General features: G+C 40.7%; 1 protein-coding gene across 1 annotated transcript in view; it reads right to left on the reverse strand.

The window, feature by feature from the left end:
* Positions 1-3739: 3739 nt before the first annotated feature.
* The window catches only part of igf2r (insulin-like growth factor 2 receptor), a 47083-nt gene continuing 30873 nt past the window's right edge, over positions 3740-19949 (reverse strand). Inside the window, exons 34-51 of the mRNA XM_074684725.1 lie at positions 18101-18260; positions 17095-17203; positions 16810-16891; positions 16522-16655; positions 15989-16138; positions 15749-15907; positions 15470-15668; positions 15238-15390; positions 14918-15152; positions 14678-14814; positions 14336-14453; positions 11943-12089; positions 11633-11817; positions 11199-11385; positions 10969-11115; positions 10807-10876; positions 8120-8386; positions 3740-7106 (exon numbers count right to left, since the gene is read on the reverse strand). Of these exons, the coding sequence (XP_074540826.1) occupies positions 6948-7106; positions 8120-8386; positions 10807-10876; positions 10969-11115; positions 11199-11385; positions 11633-11817; positions 11943-12089; positions 14336-14453; positions 14678-14814; positions 14918-15152; positions 15238-15390; positions 15470-15668; positions 15749-15907; positions 15989-16138; positions 16522-16655; positions 16810-16891; positions 17095-17203; positions 18101-18260 (2798 nt within the window). The 3' untranslated portion in view covers positions 3740-6947. The remainder of the gene's footprint in view (positions 7107-8119; positions 8387-10806; positions 10877-10968; positions 11116-11198; positions 11386-11632; positions 11818-11942; positions 12090-14335; positions 14454-14677; positions 14815-14917; positions 15153-15237; positions 15391-15469; positions 15669-15748; positions 15908-15988; positions 16139-16521; positions 16656-16809; positions 16892-17094; positions 17204-18100; positions 18261-19949) is intronic.

A 19949-nucleotide genomic window follows, 5' to 3' on the forward strand; every position in this document is an offset into this window, starting at 1 on the left:
GGCTGCAGAGACGTTTGACTCTCCTCTTTAAAAACTTCAGGTTAAACTTCAGATTACAGCCTTCCTGTGGATCTGTTCTCCATAGACTGACCACTGACACGCTGGTCTCTGAGTTTTTAACAGGTCACACAGGAGCAAAGGTCTTTAGAAAGACGTCTCTGTCCTACGTGTGGAGCAGTGGAGCATGAAAACACGTTTACTATCACAGCTCCAGACGTCAGACTCAGTGTGTCAGTGCTCGGGGCGTTTATTAAAATGAATGCAGAAACATGGACTCTTGGTTTTCACAGCTTCTCAGGAACATGTGTCCACAGCCTGCGATGCTGTCAACAAGTTCACGTTTTAATGACCTCTGGGAGTGTGTTAGACATGAAGACCCCACAGGACACGGGAACAAGTGTGTTTTTTCTCCTCTGCAGGACAAAAAAAACAGCTTTCAGTGATCATGGAAGTTCATAGACAGTTTGACGACTTAATTCATCACTGGCTAAAACCTAAAGATTTTATGGTACAGCGAGACACTGCATTGGCACGTGTCGAGAACTCATTCAAAACAAGCCCAACGAGTCAGAATCCACTTTCTGCTGAATTCAACAGATCCAAGTCCACTCTCAAACCCATTTCAAAGAAGTCTCTTTATTAAAATCTTAGATAATTAAAAAAAAATCACTCGAATCGTTGACACTAATCTGCTAATTACTTCTATAATTTCCCAAGAAAACAGCTGCGTGCACTGCAAAAAACAGAAATTTTATCAAGTGTTTTTGTTTTATTTTAAGTCAAAATTGTCTTGTTATACTTGAAATGAGCCACATTCAACTGATCAGTCCAGAAACTGTGTTTTTTCAAGTGATTTAAAGATAAAATGAGGTCTGAATTGTTTGTAATGAGTAAGAAATTTGCCAATAGAAGAAGGAAAATTTTCTCAAAAAAAAAAAAACTAGAAAAATGTCTTAATACAAGTAACTTATCTCTGTTTTCATATTGAGTCTAAAAAGGCTTTTTCTTCTGAAAATAAGAAAAAAACACTTTCAGTTTTTTACAGTGTGTGAAAACAGCAGCTGGGAATTACATCCCAACTAAACTTGAGAAAAAAACAAAACAAAACAAAACAAAAACATTGCTTATAAACTTTGCACAAAAAGCGAGGATCTTTGTGTTCGGTTAATAGTCACAAGACTTCCTGGTAAAAAATCCTACAAGGTTGTAAAACCTTTTTTTTCTCTCTCTGAAACGGTGCAACATTAGTAAGGAGCATGCATTTGCAGGATGAGCAGCAAAGCTGAGTGCGTTGGTTTTTAAAATTTGCAGTCATCGCTGCCAATGCCAAACAGCGATGTTTAAAATTTGGTCTTTTCAAAAGCAGCTGTCGGGATAAGTGACAATTCTTTTGAGCGATCAACAGTCTGCAGTGTTGTAGCTCCACCTTCCAAGAGTGGATCGGCTCAGTCTGGCACCCATACGTAAGGGTCCCAAAATCTGGGACGGCTCGTCTCGGTTATTTGAGGATCTGTCCCAGGATAAGTCAGTGGAAACGCCGTAAAATGTGCGCCGTATCGAGACAAACCGACCTGGTCTGCTTGGTGGAAACGCAGCTTATGTTGTTGTCCCAATTTGGTTGTTTTACAATTTTGGGGTTGCCAAATTGATTGAAACTGTGATTCTACAACTCTAAGATTTGTTCAGTGGATTTGATTTTTCCAACCCAGCTTATGAACAAAGACTAAAATGAAGGACTTGGATTAAAAAAAAAAAAAAAGATTTTTGAACAAAAAAAAAAAACCTCATGATTTAAAATAGTTAAACAAAAAATGGTGATACTTTGATACATCCTCTCCACAACCCACTGGACAATGAAAGTCTTTGGGCTACGGAGGTAGAATGGTAGTAAAGCTGAAACTTAAAGGAATTGATGGAAGGATACCACCAGAAGAGGAGCCTGTGGCGTAATTTGACTGAACACAGGAAGCGTCACCTGGCTGGTCTTGACACCGAAAGGAGGCAGCAGGAAAAAGCTCCCTGAGACTTCTATCAGCTTCCTCGCACAAACTCAAGATTTTGGGTCTGGAGCTCCAGAAAAACTCCAGAAAATTTCTGTCTTGCAGGGGAAACTTTAAGTCTTATCAGGTAAGTTCAAGTAATGTCCTGGGAAGGAAGTCATGTGAGACAAACTGTCTCTGGAACCAGTTCCAGGTCCTTCAAGACTAGAGGTAGACCGATATCACTTTGTGATCATCACTTTGTATGGTTCATTGTCGGTCACGGACACCAAACTTTTTGTGGCTTCGGCGATATTTTTTACTACTTTTCTCCTGTGTTTGTCTGGAGATCCTACATGTAACCATGGCTGCATTGTTTACATGCGAAATTAGCTGTTAGCAGCCTGTAGCATGTCAATGCTAACTAGTGTAGGGCTTGATGATTTCCCTCGAGCTGAGGAGGAGGAGGTGAGGACGACGTGCTGGTTCTCGGATGTGAGCTGGGAGGTGACGACGTGGACCTGTCCTTCCATCCATCGTTGTTGGGAACGAGGGATCTATGTTCGGTGGGATGGACAAGCTAGCTGTGCTAGCCCAGTGGCATCGTGCTGTTCACGGACGTGGCCGACGGAGCAGACATCGGACGCCGCGACACATTGGAGGAGCTTCGCCTGCTGTGAGCAGACAGGATCCAGGAGACAGAGACTGAACAGACTGCTGGGGAGGCTCAGTCCTGGACCCTGTGGAGGTGGAGACTGGCTGGGCTGGAGAGTGGTGGACGAGTGGTGGACGGGATGTCGTCATCTAATTTCTTATGGACCTTTTTGCACTTTCTATACTCTTTCTTACTTTTGTTTTCTTTAATGCTGCGGTGACTCCTGAATTTCCCCTCGGGGATAAATAAAGTATTTTCTATTTCTATTTCTATTTCTATTTCTATATATCGGCCGGCCGATATATCGGGCCGATATTTGGACATTTGTCTCTATCGGCCATTGGCCGTATTTTCTTTTAAAAAGCCGATTTTTGATCTGTTGTATAAAATGACGCAATTTTCGATCAGGCACAAAAAAGATGAGCACCTCAAACTTGTGGAACCACTTGGATACATTACATACTTTTGTTCAAATTATATTAATAAGTTTAAATTTCTTTTTTGACATTTTAAGAAGAGTGTGAATGTTTACTACTGCTTGTTACATTGTGTGTTTACTCAGACAAAATATTTCATTGTTTTGAAAGCTGAATAAATGTTCAGAGGACTGGACACGACATGTTGTAATAGATTTCTTTTAGTTGCTCAGAAATTGCTGCGTTTCACAAAAATGTGATAAATATATATTTATTTAACAATCAGCCTGAATATCAAATTGGAAAAATCGGCTATGCATATCGGCATCGGCTGCCCAAATTTGGAAAGCATCTGCATCGGCATCGGCCCCCAAAAAACCCATATTGGTCGACCTCTATTCAAGACCTGATGAATTTATGCCACAAATTTAGTTTCACATGATCTGGCATAAATCAAATTCTGCCATCTTTTACACAGGATCACCTAAAGCAAGATAAATCCTTGTTAATAACTGTGATTAACTTAAAGTGGAGCTTCACTCAGGTTGAATTAAGTCGTGTCTTCACAGCTCTTACGTACGATACTTTCTTAAAAGTTGCTTTGGGGTCTTTATGCCAAGTCTCAGGTCTTTACTTCCTCAGTTTTCTTTCATACAGTTCAGTAAACAACAGAAGTCATAAACAGCAGATCTTATTTATTCAAATAATGCAATATTTTTACATCAATGTCTTTCTTAAATAGGAAAACAGGCAAAGAGCTGAAAAACATACCAGACAACAAAACTGACACCAACTCAAACATAAGAATGATCTCCTCCAGTACCGCGTCATCACAGAAAGTTTCTTGTGCTTCCCGAGTTTGTCTTTATTTAGTCCACTTCTGACTTTACCTCTTAATCCTGACCTCAGATGCTGATTTTGTGCCGCGTAGCCCAAAACAGACAGAAAAAAAGCAAAAGAAGGTTCATTCATGACAGAAAAGGAAGAGGTCAGGACAGTACCGTGCAGAGACGTCAGCTGAGAGTCTGAGTCTCTGAGTGAGCTGCTACATCGTCAAACACAAGTGGATGCTTTTATTACACTTCAAACCTCCTTCTTTAAAATACATCTTTCATTTTTTCAAAAAACTGCCGTGTGTTTTTAGCTGTCACCTCCTTCTTTGTGTTCTTTCTTTCAATAACACTTCATCATTTAATATCATAGGCTGTACAAAAAGATGGATGACACAACAGCTCTGTAAAAGTGAAGCTGACCCCATACCAACAGGTGGGACATGGTTTTAACTTAAAAGGCAAAATATGTGTAAAAAAAAATTCTCCTTGAAGCTGTTTTTCGTCATTAGTCATCATTCTTGAGGCTCCAATTTTTGTCCAGGTGTTTTTTTTTTGTTTGTTTTTTTAGAAAAGTGATGTTATTAGTTATCTGATGCTGTAAAATCCGGTATGATCCCGTGAGTCGATCTGCTCGTTAAATGGGTGTTTCTGTCAGCGTACAAGTCAGGACATCAACACCCAGACCCCCTTTAGTGAAATCTGTCTTTTTGGGCATATTTTGGCTTCACTTTTGGAAAAAGGAGGGAGCAGAAAAGTTGTCGTCCATCTTTATACATAAAAATTTTGCAAGACATAGCCAAACTTTTCCTCTGTAACATCGAGTTTCTAATCTGGGATGTAATTTTATGTAAAATAACTTTAATGTTTTGGTTTGAAACAAGTGAAAAACTCAAAATCAGGCACCGGTGTGAAACCACGAGTTGTTTTGTGGTTTTTTTTTTAATAATTGTGATGTTTTTGTTGACTTCTTCGATAAACTTTGTGTACAAAGCCTTAGAAATTTCCTGAACCATGAATGTTTTTGATTGATTGAAAGCAGATTTTATCAGTGACATCATCATTAATTATCAACACCTTAAGTTTCTGAGAAGTGATTTCTACCCCCGTTCCCTTTCGTGCTTGATACAGAAAAACAAACTCACTCAACACTTGTGTCGTCGTTATAATCGTTAAAGAAAACAAAAAAAGCTGCTCTCGTGTGAATCAATCACAGAAGTACATTTTAAAGTGAAACGCTCAGGCCTGCTTTTATCAATTTATATCAATTCATAACCTGAATTTTTATTTATCTGTGTGAAGATTTTAACTGTTTCGAACAGTTTATACTAACGATGCTTCTCAAGCAAAATATTAGCGATAAAATTTATTATCCTTCTAACACTTCAGGATGTAAGCTTAGAGTCTGGAGGTTTCTTTTATACTTATATGATGAAAAAAATGATAAATTAACAGATGCAACAATCGCTTTTTGTAGCTTGATAAAACACCTCATTCATTCATTCTGACGAGTTAAAGTTACAGAGACACAAAGTTTGATTTCTTTGACTCTTACTGTAAGAATCTCTAAAGATGGAGGCTGATATGTTGGCAAAACTACACTACTGTTAAATTGAAGCTACTTTAAAGTTTGTTAATACAGTGTAAATACAAAAACAGTCCAACTTTACGCTGACTTCTTTGGCCGGGGACACAAATACTCAGTTTTTATACTGTGTGGATTGAGCCACGTCACATGGAGAAAACACTGGATTTAGTTTGATTTCGTTAAAGAGAGTGTAAACATTCATTAAACTTCTTTGTTTAGCAGAAAGTTTGTCATGTTCCTGTGTTTTATTGATGCATCAATCGAGTGTGTTTGGCAAAAATGGGGCTGATTTCGGCACTACAAAGATTTGGCTTCACTGAGAGTTAGAGTCTGACTGCTGGGGCGTCCTCAGATCTGAAAACAAAAGCTGAGATTTTTAATGTTCATGACGGCGTGCAAGCATCAGGGACTAGAGGGATATGGCTTTTGCAGGAGGAGGGTTCAAAACAAACAACCTAAACTAACATCTTTCAACCTCCGCCCTCGTCCGTTCATTCACACTTAAGGCCACCTCTCTTTACACACAGAACAGAGATTCATACGCATGATCAGCTCAGACAACCATTTAAATAATCATAAAAACAAATACGTGAGCGATTCACCTCCGAAGACAACAAACATTATCGCCTATGTACAACGAATCCGATCAAAACAAGTCGCAAATCATCTGATGAAGAGGTTAATTCATCGTCAGGAAGGCATCACGCTCTCTCCTTCGAGGGGAAACAAAGAAATATCTGCTCTCGTAGCAACTGTAAACAGCAAGAAAAGACAAATGGCTGTCTTCATTCCCTTTAGACACGACACAAGCCGACACCTTCACCGCCTCCGACTGAGCCAGTTTCCCCGAAATTCTCTTGAATAGCCGATCATTTTCGCTTCAAATTTGATAAATTGCTTTACTACTGAGCTACTTAAAGTTTAACTCTCATGAAAGTTACAAAATACAGTCCCAACAGGCCAAAAGAGACAAAAACAAGCAAATCAACATCGACAGCAGTGGGTTTCCTGCAGTGAGGCATGTGGACAGTGTTATTTTCAGCTAACGATGCTACAGTAAAGTGCTAAAGCAATGGCACAGCTTGATTCAAAAGTCTAGAGGAAAATAAAGATATAATTTAAATAAATCACACATCTTCTCCCTGACATGCCTCACTGTCCCTGCAGGCCTGTCAGGACTGTATCGACCAGATCAAAGCAAAATATCTCCTTTAACAGAAAAATGCAAAAATAGAAACAATTTAAATAATCAGCTTTCAATAAATAAGAACCCATGTGCTAACATCGACAGTCTGTAGACAGTGGACTGGATAGAGTCTGAGAAAGTCGAGTAAAGGTGCAGTCCAACCAAAATTAATCCCAAAAGAGAGGAAAGGTTTCTGCTTTCAGTATGTTGTTGTTGCTGCTTTCAGGGAGACATTCACTGAGAGAGAAGAGTTCAGACTGGATGGATGAGGAAGAGGGAGGAGGGAAGTGACATCACACCCTGAGGAGGTCCTCGTCACTGTCGTCCTCGTCCCGTTTCCTATTGGCTGCCGTGCTGTTACCCTGGTTAAGGTCTGAGGGGCGGGGTTTGCTGCTCTTCCGCTTCCTGTCGGAGTCCTCCAGGAGGCCGACGAGGTCTTCATCGCTCTCCTCCTGAAAAATAAAAGATGAGGGTGAACTTTTGTACAAGTTAAGGGCAGCCTCCAGACTCTCATTTATAACAGATAGGCAGATATTACTGTTAAAAAAAAACATAGTCGACATTCAGTAAACAGAGAGCACCCGCGAGGAAAATGAAGCTCTAAAATTGTTATTTGTGTAACACCAAACTGGTTTTGTCTTCAGTGATATTTTTAATATTTTTTTCTCCTGTGTTTGTCTGGAGATCCTACATGTAACCATGGCTGCATTGTTTACATGTGAAATCAGCTGTTAGCAGCCTGTAGCATGTCAATGCTAACTGGTGCAAGGCCAGATGTTTCCCCGCAAGGTGAGGAGAAGGAGGTGAGGACAACGTGCTGGTTCTCAGGTGTGCACTAAGAAGTGAGCTTTTTGCACTTTCTATACACTTTCTTATTTTTGTTTTCTTGATTACTGCTGTGACTCCTGAATTTCCCCTCGGGGATAAATGAAGTATTTTCTATTCTATTTCTAAAACTGGAAAATGAGTCAGTTTTGGATTATTTTACTGTTTCTTGGCTCTAAAGGGAATGCAAATGTGTCCAAACCTCTTCCCAAACATAAAAAATAGTCAGATTTTGTTTGTTTACTTTTAAAATCTTGCTTTTTTCTACCTGCTGTGTGTGTGTGTCTTTGCTCCGCTCTCCATCACAGCCACAAAAAACTTGTTATTTTCCAAAAGTGGGCAAACTTGAATGTTTTTATAAAAATGCTGTCATCTCAGCACGCAGATCTTCAAATGTAAGAACAGCTAATGGGTGCTTCCCAAGTTGCTCCTCAGGCTGTAAAACAAAGGAAACTTGGGAAATTACGTTTTAGAAGCCTTTCACTTTGTTACCTTTGTGGGAAAACTAGGCTTTGAAAAAGTGGGCAGTCATTCCAGGAGCTTTCACTCATGTTAGAAAACAGTTTTAGGATTAAGCGATCAATTTGGGATTGATCTTGAATAAAGCAGTGTGAGAGTCTCCTTGACTCATGCTGCTCACCTGGAGGAAGGCGCTGCGATGGACGGTGGATGGCCTTACGAGTCTGGATGATTTGACCACGCTCAGCACCTCGTCCTCGCTGTCGTCGTCCTGCTCGTCCAGAGAGAAGGAACGCAGACCGTCTGTGTTCACCGGCTTGGTCTTGATGTGGCCGTTACCGTGGTTACTCTTGCCTCTGTGGGAGGATGAGGATGATGAAGGAGGGGCTTCTAGCTCCTCCATGAGCCACTCCATCTCTTCATCACCTCCTTCTTCATCCATGTTGACCTGGGGGAGAAAAATTCAGATTTTTAACTCAACTTTTAAAAAACAAAGTAGAGTGCATGGCTTTGTATTTTGTGTTTTTCTGTTGTTTATATGCTTTGCATGATTTGAAGTTTACTTAATGCAGTGTATTTTTTCCCCTCTCAGATCCTAGTAATGTTTAACACTAGGGTGTGATTTGTTTTCTAATAACTGACTCTGTATTCATTTTATTCTGCTCTGTTGTGCTTTTTAGGCTGCCTTCTTTAATATCTGGCCGAGGACTACAGATAAAAACCAAAAAAAAAAAAACATTTAATGAAATGTCAATTCATTTGCACAGTCACTGTAAATTAAATAAATTAAATCAAAAAGCACAAAAATGATCGAGTTGTACAAAATCCTAATGTCTGAATGATGTAATTTTTGTGTCAATGCATTTTCTAGATACAGTAGATATTTTTTTTAGCTTCAGCATTAGCTATTGCAGGAGTAAGAGTTTTTTTTACTTCACAAAAATTAGTAATTTTTAGGTTTATGGACCATTTACAATCTCAACACTAAAATATTTGTATTCTCCACTGCAGAAAAATATTTAGAAAAGTAAACAAGATCTGTGGTTGCTCCTGTTTTTACACAAAGACCAAGAGGACACAAGAAAAAGAAGATGACACAATCATCGCCTGTGTGCCCGTTATGCAAATTTCGAACAGCACGCGGCAGGTTGGCGAGCAGTCTGTGTTATGTAATCACCAGAGGGTTTTGATAACATGTGCAACATGTGCAGGGAGTTTGCTGCAGGTGTTTTATCTGTATGTGAACATGAACTGATGAGCTACAAAGTAACCACATACAACACTGAGTGTTAAAGGAACTGTGAGGAGTTTGAAAGTGATCTTGAAAAAGTCTCTCTTCTAGATATACACCTGATCGTAATCCACACTTTAAAATGAGATTACCAGCAACAATATTGCTGGTAGGGCTGAACAATTAATCAAATTGAAACACACATCGCCATATGATAGAACGCAATTTACAAGTCGCAAGGGCTGCAATTAAAAGAAAAAAAAGTTTCATGTACAGAGACCTGGAGGGAAAACTGTAACTTGTACTGTTTTGCCAGAAAACATGCAAAAGTCAATCTGCTGTTTGTTTTCTGTGAGCTACAGAGATACGCACTAGAATGACTGTGGCTGGCAGAGCCATATCCTACAGAAGAGGATTAGGGCCACTGAAAAAATAAAATAGAATAAAAAAGTAAATTTCTTTTCATTACTATTTTTTTCCGAGAAAAAGCTAAGAATTCTGAGATTTTGATGTTTTAATTGTTTATTTATTTTTTCCAGTGGCCCTAATCTTCTTCCTTAATACCCCTTATTCACTTTGTTCTGTATAATTTGTTACTCTTACAGACAATTGGAGGTCAGTAAAATTTCACAGTGTTCCTTTTTCTTTTTTTAGTTAAAAATTGCGGCAAAGAATTGTCTATATGTTGACAGTATCCTGGTCGTACTCTAGAATGACTTAGTGCTTCTGCAAAGTGAATAATGCAGAAGATAAATGTCCCCCCCAAAAAATTGAAATTGCAAAATTGGCCCAAAATATCGCAATCAGATGATTTTCCAAAATCGTTCAGCCCTAATTGCTGGTTATTTTAAATTGCTACTTCTTGGCTTACAGGACCAGATTGATTTACTTCACATCTAAGTCTCTATGACAACTCCACTCCTGCTGACAAAATTGTCTGTGTTTTTCTCTGCTGAAAATGATTTCTGTGATTAATTTTGTAGTGATGGTGGACACTGGAGCCTAACTGTCAGACAGAAAAAGGACAGAAGAGAAGAAGAAAGATAAACAGGTGAGAAATAGAGCATGAGCTCAAGGCTAATTAATCTTTAGCTCGGGCTGTAGCACTCTATGACACACGGGCTAAACTGTTTGTGCTAAGGTTGATTCCAACCCACAGTCAGCAGTTATTCTGCAGTGGTCTGTTCAAACTTGAGAGTCTATCAATAAAATGAAGAGTGAGGTTACGTTAGCTCTGATTGGTAGATGACTGGTAGGACATAACCAGGATTTATTAACGTAGCACCGGGCTGCCGATAGCACTACATATAGCCAGCTGCTACGTCTGTTTGATGTCACGTTTTAAACCGTATCACCATGTAACTGTACTGATAAAGGCCTTGTCTCAGCACGTTGTATCCAGTAAATATTTGTCGTAAACGAAGAAAATTTGCTCACTAAATGTAATTTACGACAGTGTGTGGAGACTACGGGCCACAAGGTGGCGAGGGAGTGCAATCAAAAGAGATCCTCCTCATAGCATCTTCAAGGTCTCAGTGGAAACATTTTCTCTGGATAAGCTTAATTCACCTTAAAACACTTATAAATATCAGTTTCCGAACAAATGAAGAGTCTTTTAAGTCATTTGATCGACTTACTTTGGAGTATTTATAAGAGACCTGGTTTCCTCTCCTGCAGCAGCCGGCAACTTTCTGGATCACCAGCTCTCTGTTCGAGGAATACCAAGACAGACAGATGTTTATAAAAACCTGACAAACTTCACACGCTAACTTTTAAACTTCTTTGTTTAACGGGCTCACCTTCTCTCCCTCTTGTGCAGCAGAAGTCCGAGCAGACAGACCACAAGACCCACCAACAGCAGAGTCAGCATCATCCCAATCGCCTGAGTCCGCCTGGACAGAACTGGAGCAATGCTGCCGTCGTCGTCATACGACTGGTCGACGGTCCTGTAAGACCACACAGAATAACGACTTAGACATGTCTACCTGTGCTCTGAATGAAGCTCTGAATGGGTAAAGTGTTTCCTCACGTGAGTCCACACACGGCTTCAGTGTGCCACACAAACAGATACTGGCACCCGTCTGTCTCCAGCATGAACTCAGGGATGCCGATGCCCGCTGAGGGGTTGCAGTGGAACATGATGGTGGATGACACCATCTTTGTTTTCTCACGGCCGCACTCAGAGTCAGAGGGCACCATCACATCCAGGTTTCCTCCTGAGGAATTGGGGTTAAAGTTTAATGTGAAAACCAGCTTTGTTACTCTTTGTTACAATCCACAGACCAAAGATTTGTGGATTGATTTCAGGGTAATTCACCTGGGACTTGGGTAAACATGTCTCAGCTGTTATTTAACATCTCAATGCATAACTCAAGAAGAGGCAGATAAAGGATGATGGTTCCTTATTAATGTCTAACTCTTTTTATTATCAGGAAAGGGATCTTACACTCAGTGACAGATTACCTTTGATGTAATACTTGGCCGTGCTGGAGGAGCCAATCTTGCGTCTGTAGGCCCCGTTGAGTTTGACCTGACAGATGTTTGCGCCCAAACAGCTGGGCAGCGAGTTGTTGGTGATGCCAGAGAGCTGGATGTGGTAGATGTAGCGGTCGCCGTTAGAGCGGATGTCTCCGGACGCTTGATGGTGGCTGAGAGGAGGAATGTGAGAGCAGATATGAACATTCTCTCTGGTTTAGAAAAAAACTCTTTCTCTGTTTTAATTATTTTTGAAAAGATTTTTAAAAGTTTCAAACTGTTTGGAGAAACTGTTTACCTGAAGTAAAGAGCTCCCAAACTGAGGTTGGCTCCCGTATCAGGAACCTGTATCGTCCCGTTCTTCATCTCCACCTCGCGCTGCTTCACCACACACGCCGACCGAGTCTCCCAGCCAATCACAAACTCGCATGTGGCCTCATCCACACTGCTCACACGAACACACACAAACATAGCAGGACTTTAATATCAGCCCTGATGCAAACTGCGGCTGCTAAATGCAGCTTTGTTTGTTAATTCAATGATGAGCACATCTCTATCTATCTCCAATAGATCCAGGTATTTAAAGACAAAAATGAGGTCTGAATTGCTTGTTACAATTAAATAAAATTAGCCAATGGAACAAGACAAAAGCTATTCTAATTTTAAGAAATTTTTTGAGCAATTTTTTCTTGTTCCATTGGCAGTTTTTTTTCACTTGTTGCAAGCATTTAAGACCTCATTTTTGTTGTTGCTGAAATAAGATATTTTTCTAGACTGGTCAGGTAAATGTGCCTCATATTAAAGGTCCCATATTGTGCAAAAATCACCTTATTAAGTCTTTCAGTGCAATTTGTGGGTCTTTGGCTTTCCCCCCAGCCCACAAAATGTGATATTTAATGACAAAACCTGTACTTAGTAGTGCTTGTGATTGTAAAATCCTGACCTAAAACGAGCTGTTTGGAATTTGGGGATTTGCCGACGACAGCGATTCCCTTTTTTGACCAATCAGGAGCAAGTCTGACCTGATTGGTCCACCGGGGCAGATACCCCCAAACCCCTCCAGCAGCAGGGAGGAGAATGCCAAAGTCAAAGAGACATCACTGCTCTGTTTTTGGCTGTAAACAGCCACATAGTTCCATGCAGAAGCTTCCCATCTCAGAAGAAGACAAGACTAAGTGGCTAGAGTTCATTTATCAAGGAAATGTTCCAGCTACACTCAGTAAAACTGTGCATGTGTGTGCTAGTCACTTCATGGCCGACTGCTTTTCCAACTTTGGACAGTCCAACAGAGGGCTAGCGAATAGACTGGTCCTGAATCCAGGCGCATTACTAACCATCCACCAACAAACCTGGGACCCTGGAAATGTGAGTATTTTAAATGCTGTGTGCTGTGGAGCAGATGTAAGAGCTTTTCCTCAGTGTCCCCCCTGTCTCTGTGTTAGCTTCAGGATGCTAACTTCAGCTGCAGTTAGCCTGTTGTTTTAGCCTGTAATGTTACAGTAAACGAGCTTCGCTGTTTTCTAAACATTGTGCACTCAGAGCTCATGGCGCCGCTCTCAGTGACGCTGAAGAGCGGGGCGGTATCAGCGGTGGCTCATTTACATATGAAGGCCACGCCCACTAAATCAGACCGCTCTGAACAGAGGGGGTATGAGAGCCTGGAAACAATGCTGCTGTGCTTGATTTATTGGCTTTCTGGACAAAAACATGTTACTACCATTTCATGAAGACATCAATGATCCATATTAAACTGCAGAAAAGGAGCAGAATATGGGACCTTTAAGCCTAAAAAGACATTTTCTACTGCTAATAAGACAATAACACTGGAGCAGGTTTCAGTTTTTTGCAGAGTACACCACTGTTTTTCACACTTCCAAGCAGAGGGGAGCCAAACCAAGCTAAAAACATACAATTCCTTGAGCAAGCTTATTTAAGAATCTTAAAATAATTGGACCTTGAGAAGTATTCCCAGGTCTTACAAGAAGAAGAAAATTCATTTTTAAATGAAAATACTTGAAAACAAACTCCCTGAAGTCCAATAATTAGTGAAATATACAGAATATTAGCAAGAAAGTTTCTTTCTCTTTGTAATCTCAGTTTTATGTTGCAAGCAATTCAGACCTCATTTTTGTCTTAAAATAACCTGAAATAAGACAATTTTCTGGACTGGTCAGGTGAATGCGGCTCATATCAAGTAAAAGCTGACAATTTTTACTTGAAGTAAGACAAAAACACTTTATTTTTCTGCAGTCTGTCTTTAGCAATGCACCTGAAGCGAATGACGCTAAAGCAGAGAAAGTTTAACCCTGAATACAAACACTCTGTTCTGTCATTAACCGGCACTTGGAAATGGTGAACCAAAGAGTCAATGAGTGTTACTGCAAAATGTGTTTGAAGCAGCAAAATGGCTTGAAGTTATAAGTTAAGACGACACAGACTGGGGACAGGTTCTTCTCTTATCTCCTTCATTAAAGCTGACTAACTGTGGATAAGCACAGCAAAAAACTAGACTAGACAAGTGTTTTTGTCTTACTACACTTGATATGAGCCACATTCAACTTATTAGTCCAGAAAAATGTCTTATTTCAAGTTATTTAAGACAAAAAAGAGGTCTGATTTGCTTGTTTCAAAGTAAAAAAAGACCTAATTCTTAGATAAGATTTCAGTTTTTTTGCGGTGGGTGTTCTGTACCTGATGAGAGCTGGGTGTCCAACAGTGGAGCCGCAGCTCAGCTGGATCACAGTCTTGGCCTTCACCCCGTTGCCACAGACGTCGTCTCCCTCAGAGTAACTCACAGAGATCTTTCCATCTGCAGAAGCAGTTTGAGACCATGGTCATGAACTTTTACCCAAAGTCAAAACACAGCTGTGAGAGCAAGATGTGAAGAAACAAGGGCTTACATAACTCCTTTAACACACTCTAGAGTTCAAGATAATATCAACTAAACTGACTGTCAGACGTCGTTTTCATGTCTCGAACTTTCATCTCTCAAAGAGTTGAGCTGAATGTAACATGATCGTCCTGATTACTCACCAGCGTAGCTCATTTTCTGGGTGTAAACTCGGCCCAGGGTGTGAGTTTGTCCTGAAGCTGAGTGTCGGCACACAGTCGCTCCTTCAGGACAGCCTAAAGATCCACCGTGGATACTCTGACACAGGTTGATGAAATACCTGAGGACAACAAGATAAAAGTTTTCATCATTTAAATTTTGTTTCAACATGAGAAATTAAATTATGGTTTGAAATGTGGAAAACATGCTCGTCTGTGACTTACGAATCCCCCTTATGGCTGAACTTCCACGGCTCGGTGAGGGACGAAAGAGTTCGGAGGTCGAAGGTCTGATGATTGCTGACCAGTTTACACTCCATCTTCCTTGGGGGACAAACGGCGCTGGTCTTCCACTGAAACGTAGCCGAACATCCCGCCGTCTCAGAGAACAGCTGAGGCATACCGTGGCCTGCCGACTGATCGCAGCTGAAGATTATGGAGGACTGTCGCTTCCCAGAGGCTGAGCAGGAAAGAAAAGAGAGAAATAAAAGTCTACACAACCATTCAGAGCTTCGTTCACACATGTGTTTGATTTTTTGTCTCACCTTCGTGGCAGAATCCCCACATCTTGTCTGTGTCATAGTTAGATGTGGTTGCACACCACTTCCTGCCATCGGTCCGGCCGTCTTTGGTGCACTCTGTGTATGACTTCTTCATGAGAGTGAAGGGGAACACACAAGCCTCGCCCTCGTCTGTCACTAGCAGAAACAAACAAACAGACTGTTAACATTGAAAACAGAGGTAAAACCTTAATAAGCTCTCTGACTTGCTGCCTACCTGGTGGGCAGGGATCTCCTCCTCCGTATTTCATCAGAACAGTCTGATCTTCATGTTTGAAGTCCATCGTCATTGCTTTGCTGATGCCAAATGAAGCTGCACCAGACTCAGACACCCGGCAAACTGCGCTGTTCTTACAGGCTGGTTCTGCCACCGAGCCGCAGACGTTGATGTGGTACTTGCTGGAGCCCGCTGGCACCTACAACACAGAGATTCAGCTCTGGTACATTTTTTAATTGCACCCTCGACTGATGCGCTAAAAAAATCCTCAGGGCTCACCTGGACTTCACCGGCGAGGGCTGACAGATCAAAAGTGAACTGAAGCCGTGAGTCTGTGAGCTGGCAACCGCTGGTGTGTGTGGCGTCTGAGCAGACAATGGGGGTCGCCCACTCAAACAAGTAGACACATTCTTGCAGCCTCAGCATCTGTGGAGAGCCCTGAGTAAAGACAGAAAAGCTTAGTGATTAGTTTCAGAGCAGTTTGTGACAGTAAACGTGTGAATTCATCGTTGGACAGACCAGCTCCAGGCCTCGCTGGCAGGTGAAGATGATGGTGGACGTGTAGTTCTGTGAAGGATCAGCTGCACACTTGGTGGAGCTTTGGTAAGTGATGGAGACTTCTCCTGTTGCACTGTTGATCACAGGGCCGCTGGTGGTTCGCCCAATGTCCTATAAAAGGAAGAGACTCTGATGAAGGCAACATTTGGGAGCGAGACTGGAAGAAGGATCATTAACAAGGGTTGCTACAGCTAAAAGCAAGTTAAACTCAAGATTTTTTAAGACTTTTTAATGCCATTTGAAATAAAAAATTAAAGACCAACTTCACACTAAACACAATGGAAATAAACTCAGCATCAATTCCATAGGATTAGGAACAACTGATGTAGTCTGACGGAGATGGAGTATTAACATGAAAGTCCTTGGCCTTGTTTTTAGATTCATGAATTCAATGCCTTAAGACTTTTTAGGGACTCACAGGAACCCTGGTTAACACATGAAATAAAGGAACTTCTACTTAATTAAGCTGTGTTGAAAAGTAGAAGCTGTCTTACAATGGGAGGTCCGTTATCAGGGTCCATACAGACAGCTGCTCCAGGGGGGCAGGTGACTCCTGGGATGGGGTTTAAAGGCTGACAGATATTGATGTAGAAGTCTGGAGAGTCGTCACTTTGGTCGACTGCATCGTCTGACAGAAAAAAAAGAGACAGAACGAGACAAAAGTTATTCTGCTTCAGTTTCACTGGTAAAGATCAATGCAGCTTCATTCATAAATTTCCTAGAACCAAAAATCTTTCATGGACAATCATAAGGGTTGAAGTTTGAGGCTGCAGCTCACTGACCTGTTGCTGTGTAGTATCCACTGACATGAATCAGAGGAGTCAGGTCGATGAGAGCAGAGCCGTTCTGGACCGAACACTTCACCTGAAAAATTAGATTAGAAAGAGCAAAAGAAATGTTAGAAAGACGCCTCGGAGCAAAACGTTTGCACAACAGCAAAAGCAACTTAAAGAGCTTGAAACCCTCTGTTGATTAAGTGACAGAAACACATCCAGCAGTGTGTTTTGGGACATTTCATGAAAGACAGCTGCAGTATTTTATTTTTTTTTGTAAATTTGTATACTTACTGTCTGCTCACAGACCAGGGGTGTGTGGAAAGAGAAGTAGTGTGTGCAGGTCTCAGCTTTTGAGTCGATGTGAACTGGCTCTGGAGGGGATGAGTCCATGTTAGGTGGCCTGTAAAACAATGTACAAGAGCAGTTTCAGTGTTAATGTGACGAATTTCAAAATCTGTTTCAAATTCTCCTATATCTTGAAGGGAAAAAAAAACACGCAAAAGCCCTTTTCAGACACATGCAAATTTCAAGAAATGATCAGAACTGCAGACTTCATTCTGTGTTTTTCTAGTTTCTTGGGTAAAATCTCTGCAAGAAATTTGGTGAGCTGGTGTGACAATGCAGCAGGCGATATTAAAGAAAAATCTGAAAAATTTCGGCTGTGTGGGACATTGTCAAAGAGCCTGAAATTTCCCCAGAGTGCATTTATGAAAGGAGCAAAAAAGCAATAAAAGAAAAAGAATATGAAGATTTGATCTGCTAATCTGATATATGCACAACCTACACAGACTCTGTCCTCTTTTCAAAGGCAAAAATATGTATATGCATGAAAGAAAAACCACAATGTTGAACCTCTTTAAAGATTGCACTAGTTTTAGCGTAGGTTCAGCGTCATTTCTTGTAGAAATTAGACTCCCAAAGTCACTGCAGCATTGGAAATCAAAATAACAAAAAGCTAAAATCAACAGGATTTTTTTCATATGAGCTACACTTTATAAAATATTTGGAGGGCAATTCATGAATAAAAGCTGCTAAAGAAGAAAATCTGAGAAGGGTCCAGCTGCAGACCTCCACTCTCAGCTGACTACCTACACTGTCAGAAGGAAGTGACGAAAGGATGTAAAGTTAAATAAAAAAAACCCCACAGCATTTTATTGAACTAACAAAAAGTTTACAATTAAATAACTTTGACATTGGTCAATGGATCTGGCCTATAAGAGAGTCGGCTGAACTATAGTGGGAAAATCCAGATAAAAACACAAAGAATGTAACTCAGCACAGGAAAAGGAGCAGGGACCTGCAGATGAAGTGGATGATGGTTTTGTGTTGGAGGGCCGGGTTTGCAGGACAGGGACTTCCTCCTTCATACGTCAGCTCCACGACGTGATCCTTGTAGGAAAGTTTTCTGCTCATCTGACCACCACTCAGCACTGTAGTGGCATCCTTGATGCACACGGCTGGAACAAATTAAAAAAATGCGTTGATATATATTAAAATGCTTGCTTTCAGCTTATAGATGTAACTTACTATAAAAAACAAACATGGCACTTCTTTTTCACATCTTCCCATCATCAGATTTCACCTCTTGTGTTTTCATGTTTTAAAAAACTACTTCATAAAATCTGAATAATGCACACTCAGTGACTTCCAGTTCGCTGTGCATCAACTAAAGCCCTTGGGAAAGAGCTGTCAATCATTCAGGAAGTGATGCAACTTTACGTCTTTCACCACGCTTCATAAGTGAAGCACGTTCACGGTGTTACATAAATTGTTTCAACGTCTGACAAAGTAAACAGTAACCACAACAAGTCAATGAGTTCTTGAAACTCTAATTTCCTCGCCAAGGTTGAAATCTGAAAAACTTGTTCTCCCAATCTTTTTATGTGAAGTAAGACTAAGGCTGTTCTGTCTTGTTAAAGGATTATTCCGCTTAAGTATCACAGTCTGAAAACAAATCAGATCTGAATCACCTGCTCAGTGGTTTCTGTGTGCGTGTGTTGATGTTTTCATGATGTAAGCAAGTGACCTCTGATCATTTGAGGTTTGGAAAGCACTCACTGTTTCTCTTTGTAAAAACATAAACACCAGATTAAGGTAGCCTGGAGGGTCTTGAATTCTGTGTTTGGTATTTGAAATGTTACATAAAAAAAAAAGATCTTAGTATCTCTGGTTTTTGCGAAAGGTGCCCTGTTTTGACCATGGACTGTTGCTCATGAGGTCCCACAAAAACTGCTCCCCCTGGTGGCTGGCTGCAGTATAAGTAAAAAAAATCCAGCTCCCCAGTCATTCCAGATGGGCTGTGGTCAAACTTTAAAAAATGAAGTCACCTTGTATAAATGTTTCTCACATCTGATTGTTGTGATGATTTGAAGATATTATTTGGGTGCCTTGCATTCAGATCCTCTTTTTCATGAAAGTTTTATTTCTATTAGTGATAAAAGGTTGAAAACAATGCGTAAAATTTAATGATGATTGACAGCTGCTGTTCTTGTGGGTTTTTTTGGGGGGAGGATTGTAAAATATGTCGGAAGGTAGAGTCAAGAAGTGATTAAACTCTTGAAAGAAAAAAATAATGATTATTTTGTCACCTGGCTCCACTCAGATTCTCTCATACCCCTTTTCCACCAATGCTCAATCAGTGCTGGTGGCAAAGGTTCAAATCACGTTTTTTCAAAGAACTTTCACAGGCAAAGAGCCAAGTTGGTGCCACGTCATTGTGTCATCGTAAAACATCAGGACGACGCTCCATACGTAACCGCTCTGCAGAGGTGGAGGTGGCTACAGATGCATGCGGCAGGACGGCATACAGTTGGTGCTGGGAGTGCTTTAAACTAGGCAGAGATTAGTTTTACATTACTTATTTCTGACTGTGTAGTACACGGAGCGTGCTCTCTTTCTGTGTGTATGGGTGCATGTGTTCTCGCGTTGTTAAACCGAGCAGGTCTTTGCTGAGTGCAATATGGAGCAGGGGAGAAATGTAAACACCTGAACATGAAGCAAAAGTGACACCTCATCGTGTAAGTAAGATAAATAACATCAGGCTGTTTAGTCTGATAAATAAAATAATAAGGTAAACCCCTGATCTATAAAAGACAATGCATTACTGCTTCAACTTCTTCTCCAGTTAAAGTTATGGATGAGTAAAC

The sequence above is a fragment of the Halichoeres trimaculatus genome, unplaced genomic scaffold (assembly GCF_033239565.1).
Source record: "Halichoeres trimaculatus isolate MK-OKI-2021-1 unplaced genomic scaffold, fHalTri1.1 fHalTri1_scaffold_13, whole genome shotgun sequence".
Classification (NCBI taxonomy): domain Eukaryota; kingdom Metazoa; phylum Chordata; class Actinopteri; order Labriformes; family Labridae; genus Halichoeres; species Halichoeres trimaculatus.